The sequence below is a fragment of the Dicentrarchus labrax genome, unplaced genomic scaffold (assembly GCF_905237075.1).
Source record: "Dicentrarchus labrax unplaced genomic scaffold, dlabrax2021, whole genome shotgun sequence".
NCBI lineage: Eukaryota > Metazoa > Chordata > Actinopteri > Moronidae > Dicentrarchus > Dicentrarchus labrax.
In genome coordinates, this window is record NW_026136722.1 from 4262911 (window position 1) to 4278439 (window position 15529).

The 15529-nt window shown below is 40.8% G+C and overlaps 2 protein-coding genes and 1 non-coding gene across 3 annotated transcripts; 1 reads left to right on the forward strand and 2 right to left on the reverse strand.

The window, feature by feature from the left end:
- The first annotated feature begins 2691 nt into the window (after positions 1 to 2691).
- On the forward strand, positions 2692 to 9711 carry st13 (ST13 Hsp70 interacting protein). The gene is made up of 13 exons (XM_051388426.1): positions 2692 to 2903; positions 3259 to 3398; positions 4584 to 4632; positions 4859 to 4949; positions 5436 to 5509; positions 5694 to 5760; positions 5868 to 5952; positions 6103 to 6213; positions 7031 to 7133; positions 7262 to 7378; positions 7569 to 7608; positions 7929 to 8017; positions 9097 to 9711. The coding sequence occupies exons 2-13, from the start codon at positions 3289 to 3291 to the stop codon at positions 9229 to 9231; spliced, it is 1071 nt and encodes a 356-aa protein (XP_051244386.1). The 5' UTR covers positions 2692 to 2903; positions 3259 to 3288; the 3' UTR covers positions 9232 to 9711.
- Positions 9712 to 11260: 1549 nt separating this feature from the next.
- rbx1 (ring-box 1, E3 ubiquitin protein ligase) lies at positions 11261 to 15277 on the reverse strand. The gene is made up of 5 exons (XM_051388257.1): positions 15130 to 15277; positions 13217 to 13295; positions 12999 to 13069; positions 11577 to 11662; positions 11261 to 11427 (listed from the first exon to the last, which is right to left on the reverse strand). Exons 1-5 carry the CDS (start codon positions 15205 to 15207, stop codon positions 11415 to 11417), a joined length of 327 nt encoding a protein of 108 aa, XP_051244217.1. The 5' UTR covers positions 15208 to 15277; the 3' UTR covers positions 11261 to 11414.
- A 160-nt stretch (positions 15278 to 15437) lies between these two features.
- trnaq-cug (transfer RNA glutamine (anticodon CUG)) lies at positions 15438 to 15509 on the reverse strand. The gene has a single exon. It is a non-coding gene; the product is annotated as a tRNA-Gln (tRNA).
- Positions 15510 to 15529: the final 20 nt, after the last annotated feature.

Genomic DNA, 15529 nt, shown 5'->3' on the forward strand with positions numbered 1-15529 from the left:
CCTGAGTTTCTGGAGCAGATAGAGTCTGCTAGATAATCAGGATATGAAATGTTCATATCGTCCGATGCCTTCACACGATCCACAGCTGCATAAATGTGTTTATTTATTTATTTAAATTTGTTTTGGGGCTATTTGCCTTTATTGAATAGAACAGCTGAAGATCTACAGGAGGGGGGGAGGAGAGAGAGAGAGAGAGAGAGAGAAAGAGAGAGAGAGAGAAAGAGAAAGGACAACACGCAGCAAAGGGCCACAGGTTGGACCCAGACAAGTGGTCACTGCACCAAGGACCCAAGGATCATCTGGCGCAGCACTCCATCACTCTCCTTCTTGGTCAAATAGCCCTTCCACAGCCTGGAGGTGTGTTTGGGGTCATTGTCCTGTTGAAAAATAAATGATGGTCCAACTAAATGCAAACCGGATGGGATGGCATGATGCTGCATGATGCTGTGGTAGCCATGCTGGTTCAGTTTGCCTTTAATTTTGAATAAATCCCCAACAGTGCCACCAGCAAAGCACCCCGACACCATCACACCTCCTCCTCCATGCTTCACGGTGGGAACCATGCATGTAGAGACCATCGGTTCGCCTTTTCTGTGTCGCACAAAGACACGGCGGGTGGAACCAAAGATCTCAAATTTGGACTCATCAGACCAAAGCACAGACTTCCACTGGTCTAATGTCCTAATGTATCTCTTGTGTTTCTTGGCCCAAACAAATCTCTTCTGCTTGTTGCTCTTCCTTAGTAGTGGTTTTTTAGCAGCTATTTGACCATAAAGGCCTGATTCACGCATTCTCCTCTGAACAGTTGATGTAGAGATGTGTCTGCTACTAGAACTTGGTGTGGCATTCATCTGGGCTCTAATCTGAGGTGCTGTTAACTTGTGATCTTCTGAGGCTGGTGACTCGGATGAACTTATCCTCAGCAGCAGAGGTGACTCTTGGTCTACCTCTCCTGGGGCGGTCCTCATGTGAGCCAGTTTCGTCGTAGCGCTTGATGGTTTTTGCGACTGCACTTGGGGGACACATTCAAAGTTTTTGCAATTTTCCGGACTGACTGACCTTCAGTTCTTAAAGTAATGATGGACTGTCGTTTCTCTTTACTTAGCTAATTAGTTCTTGCCATAATATGAATTCTAACAGTTGTCACATAGGGCTGTCAGCTGTGTACCAACCTGACTTCTGCACAACACAACTGATGGTCCCAACCCCATTAAGAAGGCAAGAAATTCCACAAATGAACCCTGACAAGGCACACCTGTGAAGTGAAAACCATTTCAGGTGACTACATCGTGAAGCTCATTGAGAGAAGGCCAAGGGTTTGCAGCGCTGTCAACAAAGCAAAGGGTGGCTACTTTGAGGAATCTAAAATATGAAACATATTTTGAGTTATTTCACACTTTTTTGTTTACTACATAATTCCATATGTGTTCATTCATAGTTTTGATGCCTTCAGTGAGAATCTGCAATGTAAATAGTCTTGAAAATAAAGAAAAAAACATTAAATGAGAAGGTGTGTCCAAACTTTTGACTGGTAGTGTATATATATATATATATATATATAAGTCTTATTGCCACTCTCTTCTATTGCTTTGATTAAGTATCCCCTCAAACTCTGATTTGCTTAATGGAAAATCTATAGCATCTCTCTGTTCTGTTTTCCTTCAGACCTACATATGCAGGAGCCCACATAAGCAGAACAAACATACCTTGTGGAATAAATCTGGAATATAGGTGTCTTTTGAAAGGGCAAAATCAAGAACAAACTATTTTTGATTTACAAAACAGGAAGCAAGTCTCATATAGCACAATATATGGGCTGGTTTCCTCTATCTTTTGGGGTAATGCAAGAGCTGGATATCGATCTTACTTTTGATTGATGCTCCAGAGCATGCTACAGTTGAGGTAAATTAAATAGCTGATTCTACAGCAAAGGCAATCATAAAGAAAGGAGAAATAGATATAAACATTTATATGTCTGGGAGGAGTAGAACAAGGAGGGTGTTGAAAGCGAATGGCAGGGAAAGGAGACCAAAGGGAAGCACTATTTGTCTTTACATCCTCCGATTAAAAAAGTCAGTTATTGATTATATACTATTGATACTGATTATTGATATTATTATTTTGGAACCCGAAGAGATTCTGCTAAGATTTGCAGACTGAGGCTCGGACACTGCAGGTTAAATGAGTACGTGAACATTATAAACATCCTATTGGATTATGTGAGCGTGGATGTCCTGAAACAGTCATGCATATTTTCCTGGAATGTATCAAATATAATACAGAAAGGAAAAGACTGTCAGACCTGGAAGTATTGTTATTTTCTACTACGATTGCACCATAACTCTACAAATATTTGTTTATATATACGTATAACTGTACATAGTAGTTTGTGTGTGTTGTGTTGAGCTTTTTGTCCTGTTTATTTATGCTTAATCTGTGTTTGTACATTAAGAGCAACGTAAAGAGCAATGTAAAGCAATGTACCACCCTTGTATGTGCGCACATATCTGGCCAATAAAATAAGATTCTGGTTCAAAATCAGTTTTACAGTTCCTGCATGATTGAGGATTAGAAACGTGAATATGTATCAGTTAAATGTGTGTCCTGTGGAGGGCAGTGAGACGCCTGTGAGCGACCACAATCCTACAAGAAGAAGAGTGTAGAACCTTCTTGATTTGTCTCCCTCCTGACAGCCCGAGCTCAGGGACACAAATCCCGATCCATACACGGTCGGTCTGTCCGGCAACTCGCCTGAATGAAAACACCGGAGCGACGCCACTACTAGAGCAGCATTGTTGTGGCGATAAAAACAACAACAACAAAAAAATAAAAGAAAACAACCACTTGCAACCTCACTCTGCGGGTTTTCTTCTCGGGTGTCAACGGTGTGCACATTGGAGCAGGTGCGTCGTCCCCCCGGTTACCGAGACGTGTGTCTGTATTAACGTTAAGTGTTGACCACGGCCCGTGCTGCAGCTAGCTAACGACGTTATCCTGCGTCAAACTGTGGTCGCGTCACATTTCCACAAACTCCTGGTCTCGGTTTGCTTATGTTGTATTAGTAATTGGTGTTAGTTGTGCACGTTTGTCTCCGTCACCAGTGTCGTTGTGTTGACGTGAAGAAAAGTGAGGTTGTCGCGCACCTCCATTCAAACCGCCGTATTAGCACACTTAGCTTAGCAACGCTGGCATTAACGTTAGCAGCTGCGCACGCAAACACCGCCAGAAGTTGTTGATTGTGTTTCTCTCTGGTTTCAGCCCGCTGTGTGCTGGACGTGACAGAGCAATATGGACCCACGGAAACTGACAGAGTTAAAGGGTTTCGTGCAGTTGTGCGAGACCAGTCCGGAGATCCTGCACCTTCCAGAGATGGGCTTCTTCCGGACCTGGTTGCACAGGTAAGTCCAGACTGTCGGTCCCACCTGTACAAGAGCTGTACAAGGAGTCTGGGTTGTTATGTAAAAGAGAGTCATTGAGGATTTATTCTTTCATTTTGTCTCTAAAGTATTTGGATAAAGGCTCAAACAGATTGCAGGCTTAACCACGTGCCCAGTCCCGCCCACCATCTATTAAAAACCATGGACCACAGACTCTCTCTGTGTGTGTGTGTGTGTGTGTGTGTGTGTGTGTGTGTGTGTGTGTGTGTGTGTGTGTGTGTGAGAGAGAGAGAGAGAGAGAGAGAGAGAGAGTATAGTCTCAGTCAGGAGTACGAAAAACCCTTCATTCAACTAACTAGGGAACATTTTTATTTAAATCAAAACACATAGAAACCATTCATACTTTTTCAGAAAGTAAGTTGTTTTCTGTATGGCCAGAGTTTTAACTGTTATTGTACAGTGTGATGGCATGTGGCCTTCGACAGCGGAGCTGGAGCAGCCTGTGAGAGAAGGTGCTCCGCTGTCCGACCACTGTGTGATGGAGAGGGTGCTGATCATTGACTATGATGGATAACAGTTTATTCAGCGCTCTCCTCTCCACCACAGACTCAAAAGACTCCAGCCTTAGACCAAGTACAGAGCCAGCCTTCTTGATGATTTTATCAAGTCTGTTTGTGTCGCTGGCTCTGATGCTGCTGCCCCAACACACAGCAGCAAAGAAAATGGTGCTGGCAACAACAGACTGGTAGAAGATCTCCAACATCTTGCTGCACATGTTGAAGGATCTGAGCTTCCTCAGGAAATACAGTCTGCTCATCCCCTTCTTGTACACAGCCTCGGTGTTAGATTTCCAGTCCAGTCTGTTGTCGATCACCACTCCCAAGTGGAGGACTACAGATACTTGGGAGTGGTGATCGACAACAGACTGGACTGGAAATCTAACAGAGGCAGTGTACAAATACAGACTTAAGTGTAGTACAGCTGAAATAATAAGTCACTCAAATAGTCAATTGACAGAACAGTTTGATAAGCCAATGTGAAAATCTGTAGGGACTGTTGGTTTATGTACGATAGATCCTCCCAAATGTTACACACTGGACCAGGTTGAAATATCTTTATTATTTCCTGTGCAGCAGATAATATCTAAAGAATCGGGGTTCCTGTATTGCCCACTGAATTGTTATTAATAATAATTTTATATTGCAGCATGGGTGCAACACTCCCTCCACCACCCAAGACAAAGGAGTCATGTCAGGTGATCAACATCAAAGTTGTTATTATGTTAGTTATTGTGTAGTTTTGGTAATTTGATATCTTTTGTTTTTTATTTCTTAATTAGTTATTGCATTACGTTCTGATATTTGTCTAGAGATAAAACCCTGAAACACAAAGGATTTAAATAGTAGAGGCAGTTGATGAATTTCCTGTAAGTTTTGAAACGTGTCACATTGTGTGATAACAGACTTCTCTCTGACTTATAGGGTGGCTGTCCTTGTGGTCCTCCTCCCACATCAGCTTCAGCTCCTGAGCCTGAGCCTTCTGTGCTGACTGAGAGCGAGGAGAGTGAACTAGGTACTAACGATTCTTAAATTGCAGCTCTGGACTTGGCGGTCAAGGGTCTATAGGTGTGATTCCTATGGAGAGACTAGATTTACCATCTCCAGTTTTTCTACAGTCTGTGGTTCAGGTGCACACTTGCAGCAAACTTAATATATTTTTGTAAACATTTTACCTAAAATATGTTTTATATCTTAGTCTGCCAACTTAAAGGCACAGCTTGGATAACTCTAGTTTACTTTTGGGCCATTTGTGTCTTTCATGCAGAGTTAGATGAGAAGCTCTATATCACTCTGGAGCTGGCAGCTTAATTTATCATAAACACTGGAAACAGGGAGAAACAGTAATTGTTTCATATTCTGAGAATTTCAGCAAAGTGGTTCTAAAAAATGACGACCTTTTAAAACTGTAAAGAGTCCAGTAAATTAGGATTTCAAGAATCGTTTGTGTGTCTCATCAAGAGCTTATTGTAAATGTTGGGTTTATCCGTTTCCTTTTCAGAAATCGACAATGAGGGAGTGATCGAGCCAGACACGGATGAACCACAGGACATGGGAGAGTTTGAAGACATTGAGGTAAAATGTTGAGCTTTCCTATATTATCTGTGAATCAAACATACATTTACTCAAATTCAGACCCTATTCTATAATGTGGAAACCAAACAGCGAAAGGAGTTTCCAGTCCTGCAAAGTAAACAAGCTTTTAACGCTTTGGACAGGATTTATTTGATCACCGGTCGGTGTCCATATGTTTCCTCAGGTCACAGAGGAGATGATGGATCAGGCCAATGAGAAGAAGATGGATGCCATTAATGCTCTAGGGGAAGGTAGGTTGATATAGTGTTCAGAAAGGGAACAGTGCATGCGTTAGATAAATAGAAAAATGCTCAGATTGAATCTCTAAAACCTGTTTGATTTGTTTTTTCGCTCGTAGGTGACCTGCAGAAAGCTCTGGATCTTTTTACTGAAGCCATCAAGCTGAATCCCTGCCTAGCCATCCTGTACGCCAAGAGGGCAAGGTAAGAGTCCTCAGTGTCATTCAATACCACAACTGTTTAAGTCCTCAACATAATATGTTACATTTAAGGGCTTTGGATGTCTTTTTGCTTTATGTTACTGTGTCTGTTATGAATGGCTTTGAGTGTAATCAGTGGTCCTCTTTTTGACAGTGTCTTCATCCAGATGCAGAAACCCAACGCAGCCATAAGAGACTGTGACAGAGCCATCAGCATCAACCCAGACTCTGCACAGCCCTACAAGTGGAGGGGAAAAGCTCACAGGTACATTTCTATTGAATGAATCTTCCACAGGGCAGATGCTTTCCGGTATGTAAAGTTAACACCTGACTATAAAGCAAAACTGTACAAATGCGTGACATAACCAAACCCTCAGTGTAAACACTCACAGTTATAACACACCTAACCCGGTTTGGCAACGGGCATTTCATATTTCATCAGCTGAGCTAACTGCTTTCATTCATCATTCTCATCTTTATGCCATACAAAACAACACATTTGATAGTTATCTCAGTGTGAACATCCTATACAAGATCTTAACTTGAGTACCAAGATATATATGTGTCAGTCTATGAGTTAAGGCCCTTTGCACTGAGCCATCGATTTTGATCTTTTGGTTGGTTGGTAAATTCAAAATGGTGGTCTGAGTTAATACGTTTGCACAGTGAGGCACCGCCACCAATGGCCTGCATCAAAATCCTGAATGGGTCTTAAACGTTGTACCAGATTCCCACAATGCAACTGCTGCCACAACTAATATCTTAAGCATTAAATGACACAGAAATCACATTTTAAGCAGCGCAGATGGATGACGTGTCTGCTTTTTGTTCTATGTTTACATGGCACACGCATGAAACTTGATATCGCAGTCTGACACAGATTACAACCAAGCTTAGATGTTAAAGGGTATAACATGAAATAGGTTTGAGGTTGGGTGACTCGACGTAATAAAGCCCTCAAGTGTTGGTGAATTCATGCAGGTTTCTCTCTGTGCAATCCATGCTGCTTGTGCCATCTTGTTGGTGATCTGACGGTACTATATTTTGTTTGCGTGTGTGCGTGCGTGCCACTGCTGCTGTAGGCTGCTGGGCCACTGGGAGGATGCAGCCAGGGACCTGGCCACAGCCTGTAAGCTGGACTATGACGAGTCCGCCAGTGCGATGCTGAAGGAGGTCCAGCCTAGGGTAAAACATATTGCAACCTTTTTTCATTTGTTTGTGTTAGCTGTAATGTTATTTTAACTGGTGCAAGCTCAAAATAGATGAATATATTTCCGATGCGTCACTTTTGTCATGTTTCTCTTCACGTTCAGGCTAACAAAATCATTGAGCACAGACGCAAATACGAGCGCAAGAGAGAAGAGAAGGAGATCAGCGAGAAACAAGAGCGGTTAAAGAAAGCCAGAGAGGAGCATGCACGTGCTCAGAGGGTGAGTTCATTTCTTCGACTTGAAAACATACAATAAATGTCTTTTTTAAGTTGAACTATTCTACCCATGCAGTCAAGTGTAACAGTATATTAATAAAATTGGTAAAATCTGTACAAAAACCAAGAAAACCCTGTTGGCGTCCATGATTTCAACACTGATCAACTCATCCCATTCTTTCCTCTCTCAACAGGAGGAGGAAGCCCGACAGTGCGGAGGAGGATACTTCCCAGGTAGGAGAGCAGAAACAAGCTGGTTCATTGGACGGTGGGATGAGACGAACATGCCAAATGCAATATAGGGGAGGCAAATAAAAAATAGTGTGGAAAAAGTATATAATTGGAGGGATTGTGTGCAGTTACAGGTCGATCTGTATTTCTAGTCACATGTTTGTAGCCTTTAGTTTGACTTGAGTATCTTATTTACAGCTCCAGCCAACACAATTCCAGTGTTTTTTCTCTGTGCTGTCTGGAGTCATCATTGATTTAACAGACAGATGTGATTGTACCTTAAGCGCAATTAATGAGTGCTGCTGCTGCACGGTGTTCTGCAGGCCCTGCAGGGTTCCCGGGAGGAGCCCCCTCTGGCATGCCGGGTCTTGGAGATTTCCTGAAGGATCCTGAGCTGCTCAACGCCATGAAGGTGATTTAACTGCCACATTAATCCTCTGCATACCACCACTTCCACTGTTACCTCCCATGTTTTAGGTTGTACAGATCCTAAAGGAATAGTATGACATTTTGAGAAACATACTTATTAATTTTTAGAGAGTTAGATGAGAAGATGTCAGTACGGTAAATATGAAGCTACAGCCAGAAGATGGTTAGCCATATAGAGATGGACTTGGATGCATTATCCTGTTGTTTACTCAAAGCGATTAAATAGCTGGAGGGGGAAGATTGTGTCTACACAAAACAACCAATATACTCTCACTGCCACCATGCTATTAGAGGCAAACTCTGTAAGCTCCAACTTTTCTACCCAGAAGACAACAGTTATTTCCTAAATTGAGGTTCAGAAGTGGTTGGAAATCGTTTACATTACTGCCACATTATTATTACTGCTGCCAGTGCAGGTTAGTTTAAGTACAAATGTGCTTATATGACAGGAGGAGCAGTTGGTTCAAACGCCCCCGGCTGCAAAATGAGTCATTCAAATTTGAATTTAAAACTAGAGGAAAGGGTGGGTGGGATTTTAATATCAAAATGCATTTTTGATATTCTAATAGGAGAGCAGAATGATACATGAAGATTTAATGGGACCTTAAACACTGCTGTATTTTATTGTTCATTGTGTTTTTTGACATTGTTAATTAACTACCTATCACCTATTGAAGTGCCTTTTTTTTTTAAAACTAATCTGTGACCTGCCCTGCTCTTACCTGTCCTAAACCAAAGACATTTGAAGCAGCACCCCTGCTCCCAGTGTCTCTAAGTATAGGATGTCTGAGTGAACCATGTACTTAATAACTAAACCTGGCCCAGTTCTCAGGTACCTCAGTGAATGCCTCAGTTTTCACAAGTTAAACAATTATCAAAATACAAATATAAAGCTAGAGACACAGTAACAGGCTGCTCAGGTTAAATCACAGCCGACTGAGAATACAAGGATTGTCTGATGAAGTTGCACGATTGGAGAGCTGATACAAACTGTCTTTAAAGCTGATCTGGACATGCACTGTGTGAATAAAAGTGACCCTGTTTATCCATATTTAACTCTAGGACCCTGAGGTGATGGTTGCCTTCCAGGACGTGGCACAGAACCCGGCCAACATCGCCAAGTACCAGAACAACCCCAAAATCATGGCCCTCGTCACCAAGCTGAGTGCCAAATTTGGAGCATCACCACAGCCATAGACGAGGAGAAAGACCAAAGCTGAGAGGAGAGTGGATGTGTGGTGAATCAATCTGGAGAGCCACAACGCTTTTCAACAATTATTCCACTGTGTGCAGATCAAACAGGGGAGTGGGTGACGGGTTAATTGGTTTGATGTAGAGAAAGCGGGGCAACGTTTTAAATGTTCTTAATCAGCCTGTTAGCACTTAGCAACTTCTCAACAAAGCAACCTGTTGGTTAGGAGTCAGGTCTGACAACCTCTTCTGACTCGTCTCAGCTGGGACTTGACATTTCTTAACCTGTATCTGGAAACGCTAAACTGGGAGCTCCTGCATTAAGACGCTAGCTCACAAACATTTTGACAACCATTTAATACGTGGTAATGGTTTAGCTACTGGTCTTTTCTTTGAACAGAACTGAACTTTCTGTTACTGGTCTTAATGTCTGACCCTGTTGGTTGAAAAATTATTCACAATAATAAAACCTCTGTTGCAGAATAACAGGTTGGACATTTCTTTCTAGTTTAGTTGGTCTTTGTTTCCTTTTACATGACATTTTTGTTGATGTTTCTCATCTATTAAACTGAGGTGTGATTAAAAAAAAAATGCAATGAGTAAATTTTTTGGCACATTCACATCCAGGAGGATGGGTTTAGGTTTTTACTGTTGTTTTATAATCAGTACATTGAAAGCAGCAGCTTGTATGTGTGGTTTTATAGTTGAATCCATTGTAAAACTTAGGTGTATTTATATATTCACCAATCAGCCATTATTATGACATCATAATGTTTATAATAATATCTATCAGAACCAGCATTAACTGTTTCAGCAGTTTGAGCTACAGTAACTCGTCCGTTGGATCGGACCACACGGGCCAGCCTTCACTCCCCACGTTCATCAATGAGCCTTGGGCCCCCATGACCCTGTCTCTGGTACTGACCACTGCAGACCGGGAACACCCCACAAGAGCTGCAGGTTTGGAGATGCTCTGATCCAGTCGTCTAGCCATCACAAGTCTGCCCTCAAAGTCTCTCAAATCCTCATCTTTAGGGACAAAATGTTCACTTGCTGCCTAATATATCCCGACCACTGACAGGAGCCATGATAACCAGATAATTAGTGTTATTCACTTCACCTGTCAGTGCTCATAATGTTATGGCTGATCTGTGTGTATGTCCTCCCTTCTCTAATGATTAAAACAACTTAAACCAGATGGTTGTAATCTGACAGTGTAAAGCTGGACTCTGGCCAAAATGGTCAAAGTTGAAATATTTTCAAACACTGATGCAACATTTCTTTTAGTTTATTTTTTAAAGCTGAAACAATTACTGAACAATCTTAATAATAGATTTTTTTCCCATCAAGTTAAACTTCAATAGTTCTCAAATGTGAAGATTTCTGCTTTTCTCTATTTGATAATAGTTTAATATAATTTTTTGATTTCTATCAGTTAATAAATAATAGGCCTGCAGCCAATTATTTTGATTAAACTGACACATTTTTTTCCCTCAAATGACAAATCAATTGTCAAAATGGTTGCTGGTTATTTTCTATTGATTCATTCATTCACTCAGCTCTAATCAATAATAAATTATTGCAGCCCTAATGAGGTAATATTTAAATAACCCACTGGTTTTATACAAGTGAGTCCCTACAGGTGCTGTTGTAGAAACCAGGCCCAGAGGGAGAGTGGGTCACCAGGCCACTTAATCTGCCTAGGGCATCTGTCTTCCAGCCAGAGGATTACTGCTCTGTAACATGCTCGGGCCTGGTTCTCATGGAGCCTGAATCACTGCGTCAAAGCTGTTCGGACAGACACAATTCCTCTAATTGGCGACAGCTTTTTGTCCAAGAAAATGTAGTTTAACTGTTAACCAAGCTGTGAATTTGAGTCTCAACTAAATCAAATGTTGAACAATGTTATTTTCAGCATCCATAAGTCAGGAGCTGTCCTGGGTTTACAGCCATTTTCATTTAATACAGTCACAGCTTCACAAATCGGCACAATGAGCCAACAGAAACCCTGACTACCTGCACAAGTAAAACAAGATTTGTTTTGTGACAACATTCATTTTTATTTGTATACTTACAACATACCAAAACAAAGACACGGGTGTAAAATAAGAAATGGGATTACAGGAGGGAGGGAACAGAAGCAGTAAGGGTGACTCTTGTAGTAGCCAAGAAAAAGGTCAATAATACAGCTAGTGTCCGTATCTGTAGAAACAGAGAGAAACGGCGTACTGTCAATACAGCGGGTTCATCTCAAGAAGTATCAAACAAATGAGCAACCAAAGTAAGATTCATTAAACTGTTACAATAATCCACAAAGCCTGAACACTACACTACGAAGTACTCATACTCACTTCTGAAACTCCCACTCCCTGTTGTCCAGAGGACACACCTGTCTGGTTTTCAGCCAGCGAGAGATACAGTGGAAATGGAAGGCATGCTGCAGGAGAGAAAGACAGGGTGGAAAGACACATGAATATATGGTATGGATAGTTCAATGTGCCCGTTACCATTCTTTACAATATCTTATTTCCCCAATACATAACACAAGCTTATATTATGTGTTGGTAATTCTCTTCTGTAATTTCACTAAAATGTAATAGGTTTGTTTACATCAGTAATGTTTGTAAATACTAGAGAAAAGCAGGCTGATATTTAGTGAAGTTGCAGTATTGTGAGCAGTAATCACACTCATTCTCTTTACAAATCATTATAACTCATCCAGGGTTAGAGTTACTACTTATATGTGTGTCACTTAACGCAGTTTCCTACATTTTTATATGAGAGATATTCAGCATATTCACTGACATAGTCCCGAAGGGATCCTCCAGTTCTAATGTCACCAAGATGGTTGATATGTTAAAATGGTGCATAATTATGTGTAGAAAGGTACTATGACTTCTTATTCTCAAGTTCTGTCTTTTTAGTAACTGTTAAGATGTTTGGACAGAAATAAAGCACATTTCCGTTTTGCGTCATTTACAAGTTTGACCGCTGGACCGACAGCCAGTGTGCCAACTGTACAGATGTTATAGATACATAAAGCTCTGGGATATGCGCTAATTTTTCATTCAAGTTTAACATTTTTCACCTCGCACGGATGCATCTTTGCATTAATTCATGCAACCCGGGACGAAGCGTGTCTAATCTTCCCATTAACTTTAACACCATTATCACCATCATACATTTGTGAATTGAGCCTCATGAATAATGGACACAAGTTATCGTCCGACTACTTCTACTGTACTATGTAATGAAAGTGTGGGGGCTAAACATTGTGGAGCACAATGTAAAATAGAACAACAGTAACAATGCTGGCCCTTGTAACGGTGCCCAACAGACTTTGTGAAAAGCTGCTATTGGGAACTATTTTGCACTTGAGGGCAGGGCTGTGTGATGTGATATATATCGTGAGACGATAGAAAAACGCCTATCGCTTCATATTATGCTGTATTGTTTGTTTTGTCACAAATTGCAAGGAGCAGTGCTGCCATGGGCGTCGCTTTGTGAGTGGCAGCTGAGAAAAATCTACTTTTACTTTTACTGAGAATGTTCACCTCCCTAGTGAACGCCTCGGTCAGGACTAAACTTTCTTTGAGGGTATATGATACAAAATGTGATAAGAAATAGGCGTTTCCAAACATTTGTTCATTTAATTTACAGAAAATGTGCTATATCTTGGTCTGGATATGAAATTACCTATATTGGGATATGTGTTTTTGGTTATATTCCTGCTTGACTAGGGACATATGTTAATGCCGGGTATGGAAACTCACATTGCAGACACCCCAGGCTACAGTGCATTCCTCAGAGGTTGCAGAAGCTTGATTGGCCTGGCACTCTATACCTAATGAGGGAGAGAGAGAAATGTGTCAAAAATGCAGTTTCACAAAACAGGCATCATCTGCAGCACTTTTTACAGCTGCTGCGTCGGACCGAGTGCCACAAAATGTATCACAGGAGTGAGTCCTAAACTGTGTGAACGTGAACTTACAGAGATCCATGATGTGGTTCCGACAGATAGCACAGTTATCCACCACAATGTCCCAGGCCCACAGCGCCACGGCATTCCACTGGTGGAAAATCACAATCACAATTTACTTAATCAGAGCTTCACAGTACATTTAAATTTCATTATTTGCTATTGTTTTATTGGAGCCCCACAGCACACCATATGGAAACAGCAAGTAACCAGCTGTTCACAAACAGTTGCGACCTGATGGACAACTTTAGAGATTGATTATAGGCAAAGCACATCTCACTGCTCCTTTTCATCTTCCTCATCTTAAGAAAATGCTCAAGAATTTGACTGAAATATAAGTTTCAACATTGCAGAGTATTTTCTGACTGTCTCCTGTGCCGTACTATTAAAAAGACTGTTTCAGACACAGAAGAGAGAAGAAATACTGGTATCAATGGAAGAATAACTGAAGCTTTAAGGTCCAATAGAAACTGAGAAATAATGAGCCTGTACATTTTAAATCAGATTTGGATAGGCAACATTGATAATAAAAAAATAAAATATCACAGTATTTCAGACCAAATATCCTGACACTAATTCTGTGATGTATTAATTATTGCACTTAAGCAGTGGATTAAGTTATTTTTGTGCAATAACTTAATCCACCGCTTAAGTGCAATAATTTAATTTAAGTGCTAATTTCTGCTAATGTCATTTATCCACTGCATAATAACACAATGCCATATACAGTCCTATATATTTATCTATATGTATCCTTCTCTACATTTATTTTATTTGATTTATTTTACTTGAATTTTATTTAACTTTTATTCTTATCTCTACTTTCTATATGTAGCTTAGAGTTTATTGTTTACTGTTTATTGTTTACTTTCTATATGTAGCTAAGAGTTTATTGTTTATCTTATACTGTGTGTTTTTATACCTCTTTTATTTTCTATACAAGTGTTTTGTAAGCTGCTGGAAATTCAATTTCCTTGAGGGAGTCATCCCAAAGGGATCAATAAAGTGAAGAAGCCTAAGTCTATGTAGTGAATACTGGGGCTTTCACAATATGTTTGTACACAGAAATCCTAAAAACTAGTATGGCTAACACAACAAAGCAGATAAAGGCATTAATTGATGATTTCACTTTCACTTAAAAGAGTTTGAATTCAGATATTCAAGTTGGTTATCCCAGTACTGATAACTGTTTACACTGCTGTCATTGTAATATTATTCTGCCTGATACTGGGTTATATCTTTAAGCAATATTGAACTGAAAACTGAGAGAGATTAATAAAGTAATTTACCTCTAGCTAATAACTTTTAATATATTACTATAAGAACATAAAGGCTATAACGTTAATTAACGACCGTATTCTTTAATGTGGGGTTCTTTAAACGTTGAATCAGTTTGTGCCGTTATTCGTTAGAAAGTAAACACAAAGTTCAATCTTTCCTTGTTTTAACCATAAAGCTGGTCTGATAGGTGTTGTAACTTTAGGTTTGGACTCCGGTGATGTCTATCAATCCCGGGAAATGCGTCTAAAATAGGCTAGGCTAACTTAGCTCGCAGAGTTAAGAGCTTAGCTTCTCTAATGCTGGTTCAGGTTTAACGCCGACGTTAACGTTGGGGTGACTTTTCGGTTTTGATGAGCACATCGTGGTCGGGGACGGCGATCGCCATCACACCACTATATATTATTCTTGTGTTTATTTTATCCAGCGTTGGTCCCCAAAGGAGAAGTGCAAATTCACGCCGTGTTTGAGGTAGGCTAGCAGCTAGTAGCTAGCTAGCAACCGTCCCGACGCTAATCTACAGTGAGTTAACGATAGATTGCCAACGGCAGAAAGCGACCGTTGGTGAGCGGCAGTCATCCGGAGACTGCTAACAGATTATAACGTTTCTTAACACCACGACAATGTGTTTCTTTGTACAACCATACCTTCTTCACTTCAAATCGTTTCTTGCTGGCCCCACTGTTTGTGCCGCTCGGCGTATCTACGTCCATAGCTGCTGCCATCTTGAAAGGAGAAGTTTAGTCAGTATGATGAGTTTGTTACCCGGAAGAAACACGGCAATTTCCGTCGGTGTATTAGCGGTGTGTTAATCCGGGATTGTGCTGATTGGTATTAGGATGTGGTCATTCTGTGAGGGAATTTAATATGTTGCTTGAAGGAGGTTTATTATTTTTCATTTCCATTAGTATGAACTGAGGAGTGTATCAAAAATCCTGAATCATAAGAAAAAGTCAGGTTCCACCGAGATTTGAACTCGGATCGCTGGATTCAGAGTCCAGAGTGCTAACCATTACACCATGGAACCGCTGCAACACGCTCGGTAAC

What these genes read in the sequence shown, in the direction of transcription:
- rbx1 (XM_051388257.1), bottom strand. Translation starts at nt 15,207, where the DNA reads ATGGCAGCAGCTATGGACGTAGATACGCCGAGCGGCACAAACAGTGGG. An exon ending in GAACCACATCATGGATCTCT is followed by an intron (nt 13,070 to 13,216) that starts GTAAGTTCACGT and finishes CTCCCTCATTAG; the next exon opens with GTATAGAGTGCCAGGCCAAT. An exon ending in TAGCCTGGGGTGTCTGCAAT is followed by an intron (nt 11,663 to 12,998) that starts GTGAGTTTCCAT and finishes TCTCTCCTGCAG; the next exon opens with CATGCCTTCCATTTCCACTG.
- st13 (XM_051388426.1), top strand. Translation starts at nt 3,289, where the DNA reads ATGGACCCACGGAAACTGACAGAGTTAAAGGGTTTCGTGCAGTTGTGC. An exon ending in AGACAAAGGAGTCATGTCAG is followed by an intron (nt 4,633 to 4,858) that starts GTGATCAACATC and finishes TCTGACTTATAG; the next exon opens with GGTGGCTGTCCTTGTGGTCC. An exon ending in AGCTGCTCAACGCCATGAAG is followed by an intron (nt 8,018 to 9,096) that starts GTGATTTAACTG and finishes ATTTAACTCTAG; the next exon opens with GACCCTGAGGTGATGGTTGC.